General features: G+C 44.6%; 1 protein-coding gene across 3 annotated transcripts in view; it reads left to right on the top strand.

Annotated features, from left to right (window-relative positions):
- Positions 1-16,658: 16,658 nt before the first annotated feature.
- Positions 16,659-21,231, top strand: part of SELENOT (selenoprotein T) — a 58,778-nt gene continuing 54,205 nt past the window's right edge. For all 3 annotated transcript variants that reach the window (XR_014789606.1, XR_014789605.1, XM_084847287.1), the window contains exon 1: positions 16,659-16,890. Coding sequence is in view for 1 of the 3 variants with exons in the window: in XM_084847287.1 (XP_084703413.1) it covers positions 16,754-16,890 (137 nt within the window). In the remaining 2 variants the exon portion in view is untranslated. The remainder of the gene's footprint in view (positions 16,891-21,231) is intronic.

The following is a 21,231-nucleotide window of genomic DNA, read 5'->3' on the forward strand; positions in this document are numbered from 1 at the left end:
CCCTTTCGCTCTGTACTCGTGCTTCTTCAAAGTCCATAGCGCCTTTAATATAGGCTGACCTCCAGTTGGAACGCTCATGAGTTAGAGCTTCCCAGTTCTCAATGCTTATGTTACATTTTTTTAGATTAGCTTTAAGAACATCTTTAAATCTCTTTTGCTGTCCACCAATATTCCGTTTTCCATTCATAAGTTGGGAATAGAGTAACTGCTTTGGAAGACAATAATCAGGCATTCGAACATGGCCAACCCAGCGAAGGTGATGTTGGAGAATCATTGTTTCAATGCTGGTGGTCTTTGCTTCTTCCAGTATGCTCACATTAGTCCATCTGTCTTCCCAAGTAATTTGTAGAATTTTTCGAAGGCAGCGTTGGTGGAATTTTTCGAGAAGTTGGGAGTGGCGTTTATAGATGGTCCATGTTTCACAGGTGCACAGTAAGGTTGGTAGTACAATGGCTTTGTAAACAAGCATTTTGGTCTCCCTGCGAATGTCCCGACCCTCAAACACTCTACGCTTCATTCAGGAGAATGCTACAGTTGCAGAGCTCAGGCGATGCTGAATTTCAGCGACGATGTTGGCTTTTGTAGAGAGATGGCTGCCAAGATAAGAAAAGTGATCGACATTTTCCAGCATCACACTGTTAAGCTGGATTAATGGCACTACAGAAGGATTGGTTTGTGCTTGCTGGTAAAGCACTTTGTTTTTTTTTTATTTTAAGTGAGAGGCTGAGCTTTTCATACGCTTCTGCAAAGATGTTTAGGATAGTTTGGAAATTTTCCTCTGAATGTGCGCAGATTACGTTATCATCAGCATATTGAAGTTCTATGACAAAGGATGTAATTACCCTACTTTTTGCTTTCATCCTACTGAGATTTAAAAGTTTTCCATCTGTTCAATATATGATTTCTACACCAGTAGGAAGTTTCCCTTCAACAATGTGTAGAATCATAGCAATGAAGATAGCGAATAAGGTTGGAGCAATGACGCATCCCTGTTTAATGCCTGATCCCACTTTGAATGGATCACTTTGAGAGCCATTGTTACCCAGGATTGTTGCCGTCATGGAGGAGCCGCAAGATGTTCACAAATTTATTAGGGCATCCGGTTTTCAGAAGGATGGTCCAGAGAGCAGTACGATTTACAGTGTCGAAGTCCTTAGTCAGATCAATAAACACCATGTACAGGGGTTGGTTTTGCTCCCTGCATTTTTCTTGGAGCTGTTGTGCGGTGAAGATCATATCCGCTGTCCCCCTGGAAGGGCGGAAGCCATTTTGGGATTCAGGGAGAATGTCTCCTGAGATAGGTAGAAGGCAGTTTGCGAGGATCCTTGCCAGGATTTTGCCTGCCGTAGCTAGAAGGGAGATGCCTCGATAGTTTCCACAATCTGTTCTATCACCCTTTTTAAAAAGAGTGATAATTATGGCATCCCTGAAGTCTGCTGGGATCTCCTCCCTCATCCAGATTCTTTCGATGAGCTTGTGAAGCTGTTGTTTAGCTTCAGGCCCACCTTCTTTAAAGACTTCAACAGGGATCCCATCGGGTCCACTAGCTTTATTGTTTTTCATTTGGTTAATGGCTTTACTGACTTCCTCCAAACTAGGGGATACTGCAAGCTCATCTCTGGTTTGTTTTTGTGGGATTTGTGAGAAAACCTCATCAGCCACAATAGAGTTACGGTTAAGGAGGTTGTGGTAATGCTCTTTCCAACGCAGTGCAATAGACTCTTTGTCCTTTAGAAGTTCGGCACCATCTATTGAGCGTAAGGGTATTGAGCGTACCATGGTTTGTTGGACCGTAGATGGCCTTTGTGGCATTAAAAAAGCCCCATGCATCATGGGCATCTGCTAAATGCTGGATTTCTTGAGCTTTCTTTATCCACCAGGTGTACTTAAGTTCTCTAGTTCTTCTTTGGACCTCAGCCTTTGCACTGGCGTAGATTTTTTTCTTAGCGGCACAGTTGATGTCTTTTTGCCATATTTGGAAAGCTTTCCTTTTCTTATCAATAATATGATCAATCTCCCTATCATTCTCATCAAACCAGTCCTGATGTTTCTTAGTTTGGTATCCGATAGTTTGTTCACAGGCTGCGGAAGTCTTCAGTTTATTCCAGTGTTCCTCGACATTTTCAGAGGTTTCCCTACGTAGATGTTCCCTGAGGCTTGTTTGAAAGCAGGCTTGCTTAATAGGGTCTTGAAGGGATTGGGTGTTCATTTTACGCCTTGGTTTTCTTCCCTGGAGCCTATGTTGAGGGACAATCTTAATGGCCATCGTGGAACGAATTAATCGATGGTCTGTCCAGCAATCGTCAGCACTCATCATGGCTCTAGTGAGGAGTACATCGCAGCCATCTCTGGCACGGATAATTACATAATCTAGAAGATGCTAGTGGTTCGACCGGGGGTGCTTCCATGGTGTTTTAAATGTATTTTTCTGATGAAAAAGTGTGTTGGTAATGACAAGATTATGCTCTGCACATTTAGTCAGAAGTAGAATTCCATTCTGGTTGCTATTGCCAACTCCTTCTTTCCCAATGGACCCTGGCCACAAATCAAAATCACGCCCAACTCTTGCACTGAAATCACCCAGGAGGATGATTTTATCTTTCTTTGGTATCTCTGATAAGATGGTGCCCAGTTGGGAGTAAAAATTTTCTTTGATGTTTTCATCAGCATCTAATGTTGGTGCATAGGCACTTAAAATAGTTGCCTGCTGGTTTTTGGCATGTTTTATTCAGAGGGTTGAGAGTTGTTCATTAATGCCAGTAGGAACTTCTGACAAGAGCTTCATAAGATCATTTTTAATAGCAAAGCCTACTCCATGTATTCGTCGTTCTTGTTCAGGCAGTCCTTTCCAGAAGAAGGTGTAACCTCTTTTTTCTTCCTTCAATTGTCCCTCTCCTGCTCTTCGAGTTTCTTGGAGTGCTGCTATGTCAACGTTAAAACGTCTCAGCTCCCTTGCAATGATGGCGGTCCTGCATTCAGGGCATTCACTATCTGTATCATCCAGCAATGTCCGTATATTCCATGTTCCAAAGTTCATTTGGCTTTTGCGACCGCTAAATGGTGACCCCACTGGATGCGGTAATCTAGTCGGGGAGAAGATGAGGCAGACTATGTTTAGGGCACTTTTTCTAGCCCCCTCCCCATACGGGGTGAGCAGAGTGGATCCTGAATAGGACTGCTCAGTCGTGGATACAGCTGCCGAACTACTCAACTGCCTCAGTCCTTGAGTCAGGACAACCGAATCTGTATCTACTGCCCGAGCGCTGGTCCATGACTAGGGGCTTCCAGATTTCACAGTCCTGCCCCTGTTGCCATTCGCCGATCGCCATGGGACTTTTGGTTGCTGGGTTTAGATTGTAAGACGCCTGTGTGTGAATTTGTTTTATGCGTGGAGATCAGTGCACAATGATCAACACACAGTCTTCACAGAAACGGCTCTAATCCAATGGCATGAATATCATGACAATTGGTGGTCCCTTATCTGCTGCAGCCTTCATCCGCCTTCTCAGCCATTGTAACACACACCTTGTTATCTTCCGCCTGTTCTGCCGTTGAGGACTTTCTTGGATCATTCTTTGTCTGGTTCCTCCCCCTTGACCTTTCTGCCATGGGTGACCCTGCTGGGAGTACATAACTCCCGATGGCTTTGCTCACAGGGTTCATTGGAACACACAAGCCCACTCACCACAGCAAGGTGACGATCCAGCGAGTAAGTCTGGTTATGTACAACAGTGACATAAATAAGAAAAGGGATTGAGCATACAGGAAAGGATGAAACTGATTGTTCATTAAGGGCTGTCACCAGTTCTCTTGTAAAGACAGTGGAAATAATAATTCTATAGTTTGAAATATTAATTGAAATAGGAACTATGACATACACATAAATTGTTATGAATGGGGTCTCATAGCAGTTCTTGTCTTAGATCTAAAAAGCTACTTCGGGTGTGACCCCTGGATTTTGACATTTTCCTTTAGTTGCAGATCTCCATGCCTTATTGCAAACTGCTTATGAAAACCCTTTCCATTTCAAAAGAACCTTGCCATGGAGCATAGGGAGTTGCTGTCCAAAATATCTCTTGTGTGTACAGAACTTGTGCAGATCTTTTGATCCAGGCCATTGCGTTTGGACAGTTCTAGGCATCGAATGATATTATATTGTGGCAATGGACTTCACTTGAATACAGGCCTAGATGTGTCTGTTTTTTAAAGGTAGATGCAGGAAATCTAGAATTCTGTTCATATTCTTCAGTGTAGAACATCCCAAACTTAAGTAACAGGAAAAAGATACAAGTGTGCATAAATTTGCTCAAATGGCATATCATGTTTTGGTTGCAGATTCCTACCTACCCCCACTGCAGAATTTTTGATTTTTTAAAGAGGGAGAAATGCGGTGATGGAGATGGGCATGGGGGTGGGATTTATGAACTTCCTGAGGACAATAGATTACAGGGAACAAGTTTTGCCTTGTTAAAAATCTGCTTTTCCAAGTGAACAATCTGCTTTTCCAAGCGAACACATGAACATTTTCTCGGTGTGCTAGAAACATTTTCTTCTGTGCTAGAAACTTGCAATTTCTTAACATGGTTGAGTTTCTCCAAGCTCTAAAAGCCACAAGAGACTGCACAACAGTACAAGAATCCTTGAATTCAGGCCTGCACAATATGTAGTTCCCGGTCCTGAGGCAGCACTTCCACCCCTCCACACACATGCTGCAGCACAACTGGTGATTACTAAGCCCCTATGTTTGTATCCAAGATGGTCTGCATCTATGTGGGGTTTATTCAGCTTCTAGCATGACATATCCAGCTTCTAGCATGCCATTATATGAGTTCCATGGAGTGCAGTCTTGCTTTATTGGCATCAGTTATGACCAGAGACAAAGTCCCACCCCATACACCAGGGGTACAGAACCCCCAGCCTATAGATTTAATCTGCCCCACTACGGTCCCCAGTGCAGTCCACAGAGCCTCCTGGGGTTCCTCCAGGGGGTGGAGCTTAGCCTCCAAGCCCTGCTACTGGAGGAATTTCCTCCGCATGCCATTCTCCCTCCCACCTGGAGGGGAAGCAGTGTGCAAGGGAATCCCTGCTGTTATCTCCAGCAATTTCTTCCCAGTGCCAGCCAAGTCTTCCTTTGTGCATCTCTTGCTGCCCCCAGTGGTGTGCGAATGGCCATCATTCAAATGGATTGCCCTGTAAGCCAGATGATTGTAGTGGTCATGGCCACCCACCATAATGGATGTCATTGGTCCACCCCTCCCTTTTTCACTTTGAAAGATGTCCTTGCCCTGGCGTGGAGAAAGGGACTCAGCTGGCACTGGGAGGAGTAGCTGCTCCTCCTACCACCAGCCAAGTCACTGGGTTCACACGCTGCTTGTTGTCCCAGTTGTCACGGTATGAATGGATTTTGCTGGTCCTGGGGGAAGCAGCCAAATAACTCTTTGAATCTATAAAGGATTTAGTATTATTTCAAGGTATTCTTTCCCAATGGAAACTCAAGGTGGTAAACAGCATCAAAACAACAATAAAAGTACTGTAAAAATGATCTAAAAATGGTTGGATCCTTCAGACTCAAGTGTCTGGTCTATGATGTAACCATTAGAAATGTAGCTGGAAGAAACTTCAAAGTAGATGAGAGAGCCCTGAACTGGAGTCTCTTGCATATTGATGTCACATGGGACTTTGTAGGGCTGGCCAGTTTCTCAGCGTAGTAAATAAAAACCTATGCATTAGATGCCCCCTGGTGGAATAGCAGTGCAATCCCTACATTGGCTTATTTTGATCACGCGAACCAGGTCAATGACTGTAAGGGATGTCTTGTAGTTTAGGGGGAAAGTTACATACGGAAGTTAGCTACCATAACTTAGAAGAGTGGGTGTTCCCCTATTTTGTTTCATTTACCTACTTCACTTGGTTGACATTGTACAGAACGATACAAAACTATTATTTTGTTAAAGGAAAATTAAATTGTTGATTATCCAGTGTGGCTTGGACAAATTAAATTCCCACGTTCACAAGCTTAACTGCTTTTTACAGCAACAACGAGGTTACCTTTGTATACTTGAAGGTACAAGGTAACAAAAGAAAATTCCTCAAGTGGAGTCAACGGGCTGGTCATACCAGCAACAGACCTCTCACTTTCATAGGGCGAGGTGTCATCATACATGGTGGAAATAGTGGTGGCCTCTGAATTAGTTGATGGAGCCACTGACTAGAATAAGGCAAGAGCTTGTGTATGAAAGAACCTGCAGATTTGTGCCTGAAAATCACAAAGCTGAGAGTTTTTAAAAACATTTATTAGCCGATACAGCTAATAGATAGAGCAGTGTTCTCCGTTGCGAGGCCTGTGAACCAGGATTGGCTCTTAATCTCCTGAAGTGCAGTTCTCTCCCTCTCCCTGCCTCTCTTTCTCATTCCACTCGCTTCCAAGGAAATCCAGTGGATTGGTTGATTAGGCTGAGCAGACACACATCAGCTCACAGCCAAGGAAACCCGATCGAATGATGGACTGATTAGGCTGGGTGCGCATACAGTGTAGTAGTCATGCTAGCAATCCTGGAGGCATGCCTTTTCCATTCTCTTCTTTCGACAGCTGCTCTTATGTTCTTAATATGATAGTACTTCTTGAGTTGTATCTTATGGGATGTACAAACTAATTACAAGAGTGCCCATTCGAAACAATTGGAATTATCTGAAGGTCTTTATGTGTGTATTGGGAACGGGGTGGGGAGATATATTGAATCAGCTTTCCCCAACCTCGTGCCCTCCAGATGTTTTAGACTATAACAACACTATTACAACTATTATTATTATTATTATTATTGCATTTATATCCCGCCTTTATTCCTCTTGCAAGGAACCCAAGGCGGCTTACATTATCCTCCTCCTCTCCATTTTATCCTCACAACAACAACCCTGTGAGGTAGGTTGGGCTGAGAGTGTGTGACTGGCCCAAAGTCACCCAGTGAGCTTCCATGGCCAAGTGGGGACTAGAACCCGGATCTCCCAGCTCCCAGTCCAACACTCTTGCCACTACACCATACTAGGATTCCTGCTCATGCTGGCTGGGGCTAATAGCAGCGGAAGTCCAAAACATTAATGTAAGTTTTGCATTTGATTATTCTATGTTAATTTTAGTAGTAAGGCAATGTGGTTCTCACACTGAATTTTTTTGGCCAAAGTGGCTCCCACCTGAAAAATAGTGAAGATTGCTGGACTAGAGTATAGTAATGACAGCAAGAATTGTGCAGTTGAATGAAGCATAGCTTATCGTACTGTGTCAAGCCTTAGGACTCCTGTGTGAGGGCCTGGATGTTAAAGAGCTGCAACAGACACTGCAAGAGGTTATGATAGTAAAAGAGCCCAGTATTCCTATGGGATTCAGTCAGACAGGACCAGGGTACGTAAGGAGCTGAGAGAACAGAACTAGTATCAAAAGGAACAACTTTGTGCAAAGGCAAGATAGCACTATCTGGAGGCAGAGCAGATGGAGATGGTGGATAGGAAGAACACGGCATAAGTTGCAAGTGGAGCAGATGGAATATGAGGGGGAGATGATTCAGTTAAAGTTGCAACAACGAGCAAAGATCACAATTTCATCCCTTTAATTCTTGGTGATGACCACAGGTGTTTTTATCTCACTTCTGGAGAGCAGCACCGAAGTGGGGTCTGTGAGAAGAAGATTATATCAAATGCATTCTGAGCCTGGAGACTTGACTGAAATATATAACAGCATGCCCCAAGGGTATTCAAATTGGGGGCTGTTTTATTTTTTATTTTTTTTAGAAAGTAGTGTAGAACCTTACAACCCACATAAGAGAAATCTTATGTGGAGTTTGGGGTTAAGTTAGTGGATCTGTTGAAAAATGTGTTGAGGGAACTAAGGGGAGTTTGATTTTGTTGCTTTGTACCAGTTTTACTACCAGGTTCCTTGGGAAGTTAGGTTATGGGTCAAAGATAGGACTTCTTGGGATCTCTCCCAAGGCAGCAGATTTGGCTGATCAAGTTGTATTAAACTGGGTAGACATAATGGGGAAGTCTTCTAAGTTTGAAATAAGAAATAAATGGGTGCAGGATGTGGGGAGAAGAAACTCCTAAATGTCAACGTTTGTGCCAAAGGGAGCACCTGAAAAAGGGAGCACCAGCGAGTTTAATTTTTTTTTTTCAAGAAAGAGGACCTGTTGCAACTTTGGTCAGGTGGTGCAGCTATTGCCCCTCCGTGTGTGTGTGAGAGAGTGTAAGTAGCAAGCCTTAGTTGTAAAGGAAGTTAGAAATAACACCAAGACAAAGAGCCTATACATGTGCGGTAGCAGGAGCCAGTGTACAGAAGCTACATCCAGTGGGACTTTCCCTTCTTCTCCCTTCCTTTTCCTGCCCTCCACAACCCTTTGGAGAAGATTTGAGGGGCACAGGGGGGCTCCATTTGCTGATGGACAAACACTATTGGATGCAAACCCAAGCAGGTTTTCAAGAGCCTGCATTGGTAAAGGACCACTTGGTTTTGGGAATATTAGATATGGGAGCTATGATATCTCTTACAAGGGCTGGTTTAGTGTCACCCCAGGACATGACTGCAGGAAAAACCAGATGTATTAAATGATAGCTTAGTTTCTGCATAGCAGACCCAGAAATATTAAGAATTTGGAGAACAAGAAGCCATTATCTCTACTTAAAACTTGCTAACTCTTTATTTAAAATACACGGACATAAGAAAGCATAAATCTATTCTCTATCTTCCTTTCTAAGTAAGACTTGCTGCATGCTGTAATCTCCTCACACTACCTCATTCTAACTGACATAACTCTCTCCATGCGTGGAGATGGAACTCTCAATTGCCACCTAGTGTCACAGCTATCTAATAATCAATACATGAAAAGAAATGCAATGCTACATAGAAGATTAACTTCTAACATTAAAGGAGCAAGGGGAGACCTATTTGAGGTTCCAGTAGCACACCTTTCCATAGAGGCTGGAAAAGCATTCAAGGGGTAGCTGTATATGACGAGATAGATATACTCATATTGTTGGGCAGGGATGTGTTGGGAGCAGATGCTCAGATTTGTGTTGTAGTGTTCAAGATAATTCCTCATCAGTCTATGAGATTGCTGACTGAACAGTCAGAGGGTCAGAAACATGGGTTGAGTAGGATAAGCAAGGGATAGCTGGGGGGGAGGGGAGAGACCTAGAGGAGGTGAGTCACCTCCCACTGGCTCAGAATGGACTATATCTGAGAATATAAATGCTCTGAGTAAGGTGGTTGTTGAAAGGGAGGGTAAAAAGGATGAAAATGAAGCACAGGAGTTGAGAGACAGTGATTGAACAGATGACAAGGGATTTAAGCAAGAAGTCATGTTAGACCCCAGTTTGAGAGGATTAATCTTGAACCAAGAGGTTCCATTCACAAATCAGCTTTGGAAGCAAGTAGTATGAAAGATGTCCATGTCCCCTCTCAATCTTTCAAACAGCTAATTGTACCAGAAAAGTTTCAAGGCTAAGATGTGCCTTGAAGTGCATGATGTGCCTTCTGCTGGACATCTATGAATGAGGAAAACACATAGGCTGTTGACAATTTTTTTACTGGGCAAGAACAGCTCAGGATGTGGTTGGACCTCTCTTGGGAATGGTAGGTTATTACTAATAATGGGCGAACCTGCCCCAAGTGAATTCATTGTTTACTCAGAACGTAACAAATTCGTCCATGCGAGCTCAAATGAGAGTTTTCCTTTACTATGAAATCTCATTCTGTGTACACACCTTTTGCATATGCACAATATCAAGGTTCCTCTTGGGAACTGTAGTTTGGAATTGTGTAACGCGGCATGAAATTGTGTGTCACCACGATATGTGCCCCCTTTGTGATTGGTTGCTTTTACGTAACCTGCCTGCATAATGTCATGTGATGTTTACACTGGTATGAAGATGCACCCGTAAAATCCTTCTCGGAGCCAGAGCTGTGACCATGGCAACGATGAGGGAAGCAGCTAATGAGACTACTTCAAGTAAGTTGGCGGGGGTGGGTGGGTGATCTAGGTGGTAGGACAACTGAAAATGTCGGGGGGAAATCTGTGTACTACTTTATTGTGCACACTGCGAAGCTCACAATTTATTCCAAACTTAATAGCAAATTCGTAATACATCCATCCAGGTTCTCTACAAAAGTGAGCATGACAGATACATTTTGACCAATGAGCTGATTAATTATGAAAATTGGCAGCATCACTAGTTATTAGTGCAAGTTTATTCCAGGATTTGGGGATATAGTGACTCTTCTACCTAATCTTAGAAAGAAGACAAAGCTAGACAAAGTGGTGTGGACAGTGAAATGTCAGGAAATTGTCCAGAAGCTAAAGGATGCTTTAATAACTTCACCATTGTTAAAAGCTCCAGGATATAGTAAACAGCTTTATGTAGCCACTGATGCATCATACCTTGGGATAAGAGCTGTTATTGCAAAATAGGGAAGAAATAAAGGCATTCCTACAGCTTACCTTAGATGGAAGTTGTCAGTACAGGAAATACATGTTTCATTGCTACAAAAGGAATGCTTTGCTGTGGTTTAGACTTTGGAGAACTTAAGATCTTGCATATGGAGACAGGAATTCACCCTTTTAACTGATCATCATGCTTTGCAACGGCTGCAGACTATGAGGAATACCAACATGAAATTGCCAGGATTATCATGGAAGTTTGAACATATTTCAGGAAGAAGAAATGCCGTATCAGGAAAGGAGCAGCAAGAGATGCCAAATGGCTAAAGAACTCACTTGTCATTCCCTGTTTGTCACCGTACACTTAACTGGCAGAGGGGAAATTAGTAAAAAGTTCATTGAACAGGAATTGGTTTGGGTAATGAATTTGGGGAAATAATTTGGAGGTGATCTTCCTTTTAAATTGGGTGAATAAACTTCATAGGAAGTTATTAAGATCTGAGTTTGAGAAATCAATGGCTTCTGTGAAATGGGTGTTCAGTTTGCAGCAGAAAACCGGGATCAGGAGTGGTTTTGTGTTTGGGGGTATGGCTTGGGGACAATAGAATTTGGGGAGAGCAGCATTCTCTGCCCACAACATTTTGGTATTCAGAGCAAGAGATGGTATGTTATGTCTGGTTGTGTGCACCCTGTCAGTGCATGCAAATGAGAGAAGGCTATGTGTGCTGTCATCTCTCAGATTTGGTGTGTACCCCCATCCCTAAAATGGCTATGTTTTCTAGGAAATCCTCTACATGTGTCATTTCTTCATATGTCATATGACCTGTGGTCTGTGACCTGGCTCACTTAAGGTTTCTGCTCAAGTATGTGGGTGATTTATTGCTTTCTTATTGCAGCACAGCTATAGTCTGGTCTGAGTTATGTTGATCTATGGGACCTAATATCATGTATGGATGGTATTTAGTATTGCAGAGGATTTATGAAGGCATGCAATAGCTGAACATCACAAATGAAGAGAATGTTCTGGAAGATCTTATCAAGGCTCTGTGTACCAAGCAGAATGTGTTGGGCACTGTTTCTTCAAGTCTGCATTCACCAGGGAAAGGCTTTATCCAGGCTCTGTGTGCAACCAGGTTCTCTCCACAGACTTCACTGCTGTTCTCCACAGAGTGTTCACTAATGTCTCCAACATGAAGGAAACCATTCTAGAACCTGGGGACCCCTTTCCTGACATGTCATGTAAAGTTAATGTTATGATAACGCTATGTTATGCTAACGGCAGTGATGCCAGAAAATACCAGATATGACATTCTTAAGAAGGATTGTTGTACTGTGTTCGTGCATCTTTTTTCTGTCCCTCACTCCAAATAAAGTTTTGTTGGAGCTCATGATGCCTCTTGTCTTATGTGAAGCTTGAATATAACACTTTTCTGCATTACTTCTCTCAAATTCCCAGTTCTGAAGATTTTCTGCTTTTTTGTGTAGGCTTCTAATGGAGCAATCCTATGGCCGCTAGTCAGGGGCTAGACGGCCATAGGATATCTGGTTCCCGGAGAACTGACCTTTCCCCGCCTTCCGCGCTGCCTCGCAGAGGAGCGGCCCAAACAGAGCATTCTGGGGCGGGGAAGGCAGAAATGCCGGTAACAACACATCCTATATGTCATCCAGCAGCCTCCTCCCCCGCTTCTCCCTCCCGTGGCTAGACAGCTGCAATCTGCTGTCTAGCTGAATATGCAGGGCAGGAGAAGTGTGGAGGGAATGATCCCCTCCGTGCTTCTCCTGCCCTGCATTGGATAGGTGGTCGCCTCCAAGTTCAGAGGCAGCCACCTATCTGCATAGTTTTGTGCCCTAAATGTCATGGAATGTGACTCTAAGCAACAAAGCATGTGTACACACAGAGAAGGAAAATGTATATAGGTTGCACCAGGTACATGCATTACAATCACATACCAAAAACAACCTGCTCTAGCAGAATTTATTGAGCCCCAGATTTTTGCATTTTCACCTTTCATATCTGGAATGCTCACGCACAGGGAGGCTTAGATATGAGCCCATACATTTCTCTACAAATTGGGTTACTCTAAAGAAAATCTGCATTTAAAAAATTTAATTTTTTTAAATGTCATTTTACCCTCTACTACTAGTTCCATAGGGAGATTAAATGTGAGGGAAAGCTGTAGGTAACTTTAAGATGCAAGTATGGACACTTTATTGTCCTCCTCGATTAGTTTTATGTTCAATGACAAGAGCTATGTGCTGGTGTACAATAAGGTGGACTTCACAGCATTCCTATATGCTGTTGGTAGCCACCTGGAGACCTGTGTAGTTTGGCCTAGCGGGCTGCTTTATAGTTAATTAAGAAGGCTTCTCACACAGGCTAGTAACTGACACCCTCACCTTGTTTTGGCCAGCTGGATGACGTCAGCTCCTGGGAGATTAATTTTGCTTTCCATGGGAAGGAAAGCCCCCCTTTCTTCCTGTCAGCTCCTGTGCTAGGGAGAGATTCTTATAAAATCCAGCCTGCTGGCTTTGCTCTTTGGTCTCACTCCAAGGGGAAATACACACACTACCAGCCGGAGAAACTTTGGTCCTAGGAATGACTTCTTGTCTATCTCGGGGACCCAGATAAACTCCCAGCTGTGACAGTTTCAGTGGCTGAGAGGTGTGCGCTTTCTTTGCATATTTCTATCTCCATCCATTTTCTATCAAACTGTCATCCTTTTTCACTAGTGGCTTTGTTTCATCTTTGTAATCCAAAAGTATCTAATTTGACTGGGACTTGACAGAACCAGCACCCCAGATTAATACAGACGGATTGAGACCCAGGAGGATGGTTATTTTTGTTGGGCCAAATTTGCTGAGATTATGCCTCACAGACCAATTATGAAGCTGTATTACCTATGGTTGCCATATTCTTTTGGGCCAGCTAAGTCTTGCAGATTAGAGTATGAAGAGATTTATCACTGTGGCTAAGATCTGTACTTTAGGAGACTTGCAAATTTTGAATAAATAGATTACCTCTGATGAAGCAAGACATTCTGTTGGTGATGCTATGGTGTCCCCTGGCACTTAAAGCTTACACGGGAGAAGATTTTTTTCCAACAATGTAGTGGTTAGAGTGTTGGACTGGGGAGACCCAGGATCAAGTTCCCATTCAACCGTGAAACTCACTGAGTGTCTTTGAGCCAGTCACTGACTCTCAGCTTAACCTACCTCACAGGGTTGTTGTGAGGATAAAATGGAGAGGAGGAGGTTCATGTATGCTGCCTTGTGTTCCTTGAAAAGGTGGAATACAAAAGTAACAAATATATAAGCTATGCAAAATATCCAAATGTGAATCTCATTCACAGGCTTCTAAGCAAAATAAAAAGTTGTTAGAATTTCTTCTAAAAGAGATTCTACATGATAAGCCTGTAGGATATACTTGTAATAATTTCACTTTTTGATTAACAAAAAGAAGAATGTTAAGCCTTCAAAGCAGAAAGCAAAAGTCTGAAAAATATAAGGACATGTTTGCATAGGTTTTGAGTGAACACTGATATCTGAGCCATGCATATGGCACCTGGACACAGCTAACAATGATTTCCTGGAGGTCTGATGGTAGACCAGGTTAGCACAAGTTGCTCTTTCACCTAGGCAAAATACATGCAAAAGAACCTGAATTACACAGGCTGTGTGTGTGTGTGTGGCTTGGTGAGGAAACTTCCACTTCTGGTTCTACACTGAAGAGCTAAACTGGGACCACAAATATGCCCCTAAGTATCACAGCTTGATCCCATTCCTTTTCAACAGATGCAATTGAATCTGGCCTAAATAATCCCACTTATTTCACCCCTATTCTTTCAAGTACCGCCTACACCTTAAACACTGATAAAAAAATGGAAGCTAAGAAGTCCCCACCACCCCGTTTAAAACAATGTGTGTTCTTGATTGCCCGATTCATGGTATTTAACCACCACATGGCCAATTTCTTTTGTGTAGATACTGAAATAACACTTCATATTAAAGATAAGCAATGTGTGGAATATTAGCCTCCCTATTTTGTGAGAGATGATGAATCATCTATGTATTGCAGAACTGAAGAACAGCACACACTGACCTCTGTAATTGGGCCTGCCCCCACCTTCCTGAGTAGAACAACATGGCAAGGAACCAGTGGAAGAAGTTTGCTTTTCCCTTTTCTGCCAGAAATAGCACTAATAAGAACTTTATAATTATTTTGTAATTAAGAACTAGTTTCAGAGTTTGATTTTTTCCTCTTCCTCTTCCCATTCCCTTTTTCTTTTGTCTTTTAGGTTTTAAGCCTGATGGCAGGACCCGTGTCTTATTATTAAATAAGCTGCTCTGGGAACCTTTTTTTGCTGAAAAGCAAAGAAAAAATCCTTTAAGGGAGCAATCCTATGGCTGCTAGTCAGCACCTAGATGGCCATAGGATATGTCAGTTTCAAGGAATCAACTTCGGCTCCGAGGTTGGTTCCCTGAGAACCGACCCCACCAGCTCAGAACGGCCTCACACTCCATGCTCGGAACAGGAGCACAGAGCAGCGAAAACAGAGCGTTCTGGGGTAGGGAAGGCGGAAAGGCTGGTATGACACATCCAACATGTCGTCCAGCAGCTGCTTCCCCCACTCCGCCTTCCCGTGACCAGACAGTGGAAATTGGCTGTCTAGCCTCGAATGCAGGGTGGCTGAAGCGCGGAGGGGACAATCCCCTCCTTGCTTCTCCTGCCCTGCATTGGATAGGTGGTTGCCTCCGAGTTTGGAGGCAGCCACCTATCCCGGTAGCCATCCTATGCATGTTTAGACAGAAAAAAAGTCCTACAACTCCCACCATTCCCCATCCAGCATCTTAACATGCATAGGATTGCGCCCTAAATGAAGGATGGGCAGCTTGTGGCCCTCTAGACTTTTGGCCTACAACTCCCATCCTCCCAAACCTGTATAACCAATGGTGAGGGATGATGGGAATTGTAGGTCAAACCGTCTAGAGGGCCACAACTTGTCCACCCTTTTACATTAATGTTTTAAATGCCAGTTTCTGAGTTCTCCCTCTTTGACACACCCCTTGATCTAGAAACAGAACTTAAAAGGGGCTATGCAGCTAGCAGGCCCAGTCCTCAGTGTCTCTTATAAAATTGTATGGGATGAAGTTAACCGTCTGCATCTAGCAAGGGTGTTAGGGAGAGGCTAATCTTACTCCAAGGACAGCAGTTCGAGACCCGAGTGCCACGTGACGGAGTGAGCTCCCATCTTCAGTCCCAGCTCCTGCCAACCTAGCAGTTCGAAAGCAAGAAATTGCAAGTAGATAAATAGGTACCGCCTCGGCGGGAAAGGTAGCAGCGTTCCGAGCACCTCAGTGTTCAGTCATGCCGGCCACATGACCACGGAAGCGCCTTCGGACAGCGCTGGCTCTTCAGCTTAGAAACGGGGATGAGCACCGCACCCTAGAGTCGGACACGACTGGTTGGGGACACCTTTACCTTTACTTTAATCTTACTCCCTCCATGAAACTGAGGCTACCAGAGGGAGGTTTACCCCTTTACTTTCTTCCACAAGACCAAATAAATGGCCGCCGTTCAGTCATTTGGGATGGGGATGAGTAAAAAACACTCATCTCCAAATCAACCCATCTGCAGGCGATGCGCATGATATACCCGAAAACAGAACAGATGACTACCAGTAGCGCATCCAGTTTATAAATTTATAAGTTATATATATATATATATATATATATATTTAAATCTCTCCGTATATATAAAACCAGATAGCTATGGGAAGGGCGCCATTCTGCTGGGCTCAAAATGCGCTCCCTACGCCTTCTCAGGACTTCGTGGAGGGCCTTAACTTTTAACTCGTACTGTAGATTTGCTCCCGGCTGAAGGCTATCCCTGAAGCGCGCAGACCCCTAACTCATTACACCCACGCCGCCGGCAGCGCGCGCGCTGAGAACACGGTCTCCGAGGCTGCGGTGAGTTCATTATGTATTAAAACGAGGCGACGCCCCGCACCCGCCATCTCCGGCCCCGACGAGGCGGGAGCGCGCCGCCCGCCCGCAGCCGCCCTCCTCAGCCTCGCGCGCGCCTGTGGCCCGTATGTACCTCTGTGTGGTAAACTAGGGAGCGACGGTTCTGCCTCCGCCCGGGGGGCGGTTGGAGGAGCACTTCTCTTCGCGGCCAGGGATAGGCGCAGCCTGGCGCAGGCGCAGGGCGACGCCGGCTCGCGTGACCTTGCCGCTGGTGGCGGAGGGGGGCGAGCGCGCGAGCGAGCGAGCGGGGGAATTTCTCGTCCGGCTCTGGTGGGGTTCCGGGTCCATCGGGCGGCGGCAGCAAGATGAAGCCGGCGCTGGCGTTGCTGTTGCTGCTGGCGGTGGGGTGGAGCGGGGCTTCGGCGCAGCCGGGCGGGCTGCCGCCTGGGAAGAAGCTGCGCATGGCCTACGCCACGGGGCCGCTGCTCAAGTTCCAGATCTGGTGAGTGCTGCTGTGGCGAGGGAAGCGCGGCCTGGCCTGGCCTGGCCTGGCCTGCCCGGCCCTGCCCTGGCCTGGCCTGCCCGGCCTGCCGCCTCAGCCCTGGCTGGATCGGGCCCTTGGCCTTTCACGTTCCCCGCAGCCCTTTTCCCGCAGTGGGCGAATGCAGCAGGGAGGCCGGAGGACAAAGGGCAAGGGAGGCCGGGGAGGGCTGCGTGGAGAGAGGGAGGACGGGCGGGCGGGCAGGCAGGGAAATGATCGTGGAGGCACCGGGAGGAAATTAAGAGGCTCCTGAAGGGGAGACGACGGGCGGGCCGGGGGCGGTGGTGCTCTGAGCTGAGGAAGCAGGAGCTCTTGGGGCGAAGGGGCACCGGTCTTTCCAGGGGGAGATGGCTCAGGGATGTGTGAGGTGGAGGAGGAGATGATGTTGAGGCAACTTCAGCCCCGGGAGATGTAGGGAGTTGGATCCCTGTGCAGGTTAGCTTGTAATTTAGAGTGTACATTTCTCAGGGAGGAGACGTTTCTGATCGCTTCTCTCTTTCTCTGAAGCATGTCGTGTATATTAATGGAAATTATAATAAATATTGTTATTGCCACCCCCTGTCAAGCAGGGGTAGGCTTTGCTGCCTTGCCAGTGTTTTGGACTAGAACTCCCATAATCCCTGAACATTGACCATGCTAGCTTGGGCTGATGGGAGTTGTAGTCGAAAACATGCTGTAAAGTAGGCTGTATAATGTGAGGAACCTGTGAGAGTAGAAAAGTAATTAGTCATGGGGTGTGTTGTCATTTCTGTATTCCGCAATAAATAAAAAATATTATGTAGAGCACTTGATCATATCTATTTCCAACATGATAGGATTGTGACGGGGGGGGGGCAGACATGGATCCCCAGGGGTGGGGGATAAATAGGGTGAGGCAGTTGTAGGAGTTGTAAGGCCTTGAGAGTTGAAGAGGTAACTGGGTGAGAGAGAGCAGAAGGTGAGGTTGATGTCCTTGGGAAAAGACTTGTACTCAGGTAGACAGATTGGCAGGAAGATATCTCATCGTAGGAGGAGATTGGAGGCGTATGTTAAAAGTATGTAAGGGGTTTCATGGGCTGTGGGCTGGTGGTGGAGGGACCAGTAGAAGCAGGGAGGAGAGTGTAGCTACTTGAAGTTTGTGGAGGAGGGCATGGGATGGTGTGTGTGTTGGGGATCCTACATAGAAGGAAGCAGTCTCAAAAGGGCAATAGAATGGTTTGCTGCAGTCTCCCCCCGCCCCGCCCCGCCCCGCACTCTTGCTGGACAAGGCAAGGGACCTAAAGTAATGTAGCATGTCAGTATGCCATGAGTGAATGTTACTCTAAATGGGGTTAATTCTTCCTTTGGATCCTCACATCTTTCATAAGTTTGTTGTCCATTAAGGGAAAGAATCTGTAATTTGCACCTACAGCTATGAAAATAAAGTACAGGCAGTACAATGCTATGGCTGTTTACTTAGAAGTAAGTCCCACTGTGTTCTTTTGGGCTTACTCCTCGATTGAGGTGTTAGGTTTCTCTCTAAGTGCACTTACTGGAGAATAATTCCTAATGAACTCATTGAGACTTCTGAGTAAACATGCCTGAGATTGCACTACATTTCCCTTATTAGTGGAGCTTCTAAGCTGCAATCTGTAGTTGGTGATGGGTTTCATTGAGGCATTTCTTAGGTTCCAAGTCCTTTGGCTACAGCAGAGTTAAAATTTGGTTTGTGACTTGTCTTTCCTAATTTTGAAGTCCTTTTAAAACTTTTAAAAATATGTGCACATTTATTTTAGGAAATGTAGTTTCACTGAGATAATGAATTATGGATTTGAAATTAAACAAAAGTTGGACTCTGGGCCTAAAATCCTAGTACTTTTCTCTAAAAGTGACTATTTACTGGAGTAGTAGTTATAGTTCAACCTTCATGCAATATTTCAGCATCTGCCTAGTCTAATCATATAGATTTCTTTTTATTGTGTGATCTTTCTTCACCTTTGCTTATAAACACTGTTCATGCTGCTTGTGCTAGTGAAGCCTTTAAAATCAAGAGTGTTTCAACCTATTTATTACTATTTTTAACAGGCATTGTTACTCCTCTTGTGTACCAGTGTTGTTACATCAGCATAGCAACGCATCACAATTGGGACCAAGGGGAAAGAAAAGAAGATACATTTTAAAAAGCATTTTACAGTAGTTTCCTAGGGGTTGTATCCACCAAGAAACAGAAACAGCTGGTGGAACAGGTTTCCCCTCCCTCTGCACCCCCCTGTGTACTGCCCAAATTTGCTCCCGGTTGGGGACCATCCAGAGTAGGTTTTAGTGGGAGGAGAGCAAGGGGAGTCCTGTTGCAGAAGCGGAAAGCTGCTTATGAGACTTTGGACTTAGCCCTAGGTTCTTTATTTAGAAGATTCAACTTCATTAGTGAATCTTTTAAATAAGATTTGTGAGTTGTATAGATTCCTCAGTAGCTATTAAGCTTTGAGCAGGAACCCTTCACAGTACACTACAGAAGCCTGTGGGCACTTCTTATAAAGCATAAAATCCCAGTTTTAATTTTTAAAAAAAGGTAAATCGCATGGTTGAAGAGGGCAACCATGAGGCAAAACAGGCTCTCAACACTATGAAAACAAAACTTGGCAAGCACTCAAACTAGGAGGCAAGTAAAACAAACACACACACACACGACTACGATCCTAAACATACTTAACTAGAAGTTCTTGTTGAAATCAAATGCAATGTATTCATCACCACCTTATTTTTGCATTAGACTGGTTCAAGTAAATCATATGCAAGTTAGATTTTTCTTGTATGTTGTTTAATCTAGTTGTGTTTTTTTGGTGTAGCTCTTTGACCTGATGGACGGTATTTATAAATAACTTCGACAGAATTGGCAGTTTCTTTATGCTAGTGTTCAAATATTTTTTAGAGGCACACTTGCTACCAAAGCAGTTTTCTTTAGAGGTCTGTTATTGGTGATTTTATAGTTGTTGCTTATTGCGATATACTCAGCGGGCCTGTTCACATGGGCAGGGGGAGAGGGTGGTTAGGATAACTATGGATGGTGGGTAGCAAAACCACAACACGCAGGCCTGCCAGATGATCACAGAACCATGCAGCACCGCGTGGGTCCTCTAACCACCCCCCTCCTGGTACTTACCTGGTGATCGTCCCGGTGTGGTTAGCGTACATCCTAGCGTCTTCCGCAGCGCGAATGGACTCCTGGCGGCTGCTGCGGCATCCAAAAAGGCCGCATGACCATAGAGAAACTCTGTGGTGGCTAAATCATCACTGATAGTGGTGGATGCTCTAGCTGGTGGACTCTATGGTTGTGACCTGGAATCCTCCAGAGCCTGTTTTAACCACCAGGGAGCCCACCAGGTGACACGATAAGCCACCCCAGGGCCCCTTAACCCTGTTGCAGGGGGGTGGTTAGCTGGGGTGGCTTACTAACCACGAACAACATGGTTTTCTCCCCCCACATGACATGCTAAGCCACTGTAGTTAGCAAAAAACACCTAGTGATCACAGCTTAGTGTTACATGTGAACAGGGTCAGTGTTTACTAAGGCATAGTTGTGCAGTAAGCTACATTGCAGAAGCCAGTTACTAAAGTCCTTTGTATCTGTTGAACTGTACAGTATGAACAGAGAAGATAATAAGTAGTGAGAGCACCAAAATAGTACAGACTTGAGTTTCCAAGTGGCATTGCATTACACAAAGAAAAGATGCCTTAATGTTTTGTCATTTTCTTTTCGGGAATTCTTTCCTATGTTCCTTTCTCCTGTTAGCTTTTGCAAAGGTTTTCAAGGACAAAAACATGTTGGGCGATGAATTTCAAGATTGGAATTAATTGATTCTTAGAACATTAGAGCCATACTCAATCAGACCAAAGGCCTATCTAGTCCAGCATTCTGTTCACATAGTGCCCAACCACCTGCCTGTAGAAAGCCCACAAGTAGGACGTAAGCGCAAAAGCACCTTCCCACATGTTCCTCAGCAAATGGTATGCAGAGGCATAGTGCCTCCAATACTGGAGGAATTATATAGACATCATGATTCATAGCCATTGAGAGTTATCCAAAGTACCAGTTGCTTATAACCAACATCTTAGTTCCATCTTGTTCAGTTATGCTCAGAAAACTAATATTTTGCGTTAGCATTTGCCTGGCCTCTTGATGTCATTAAAGTTATACAGTAAGCAAACTATTGGGCAGTATCTAATCAAATGCTAGCACCAACATAAATTACATTGCACTAGAGTAAGGGACCTCTAGCGCAATGCCAATAGCATTAGGTGGCGTGTCATTGGCAAATGTAGGAGTCATGCTTCTATTTCACTCAA

Source organism: Heloderma suspectum, chromosome 3, assembly GCF_057233095.1.
Source record: "Heloderma suspectum isolate Gila_16-S chromosome 3, 16-S_ref, whole genome shotgun sequence".
NCBI classification, from domain to species: domain Eukaryota; kingdom Metazoa; phylum Chordata; class Lepidosauria; order Squamata; family Helodermatidae; genus Heloderma; species Heloderma suspectum.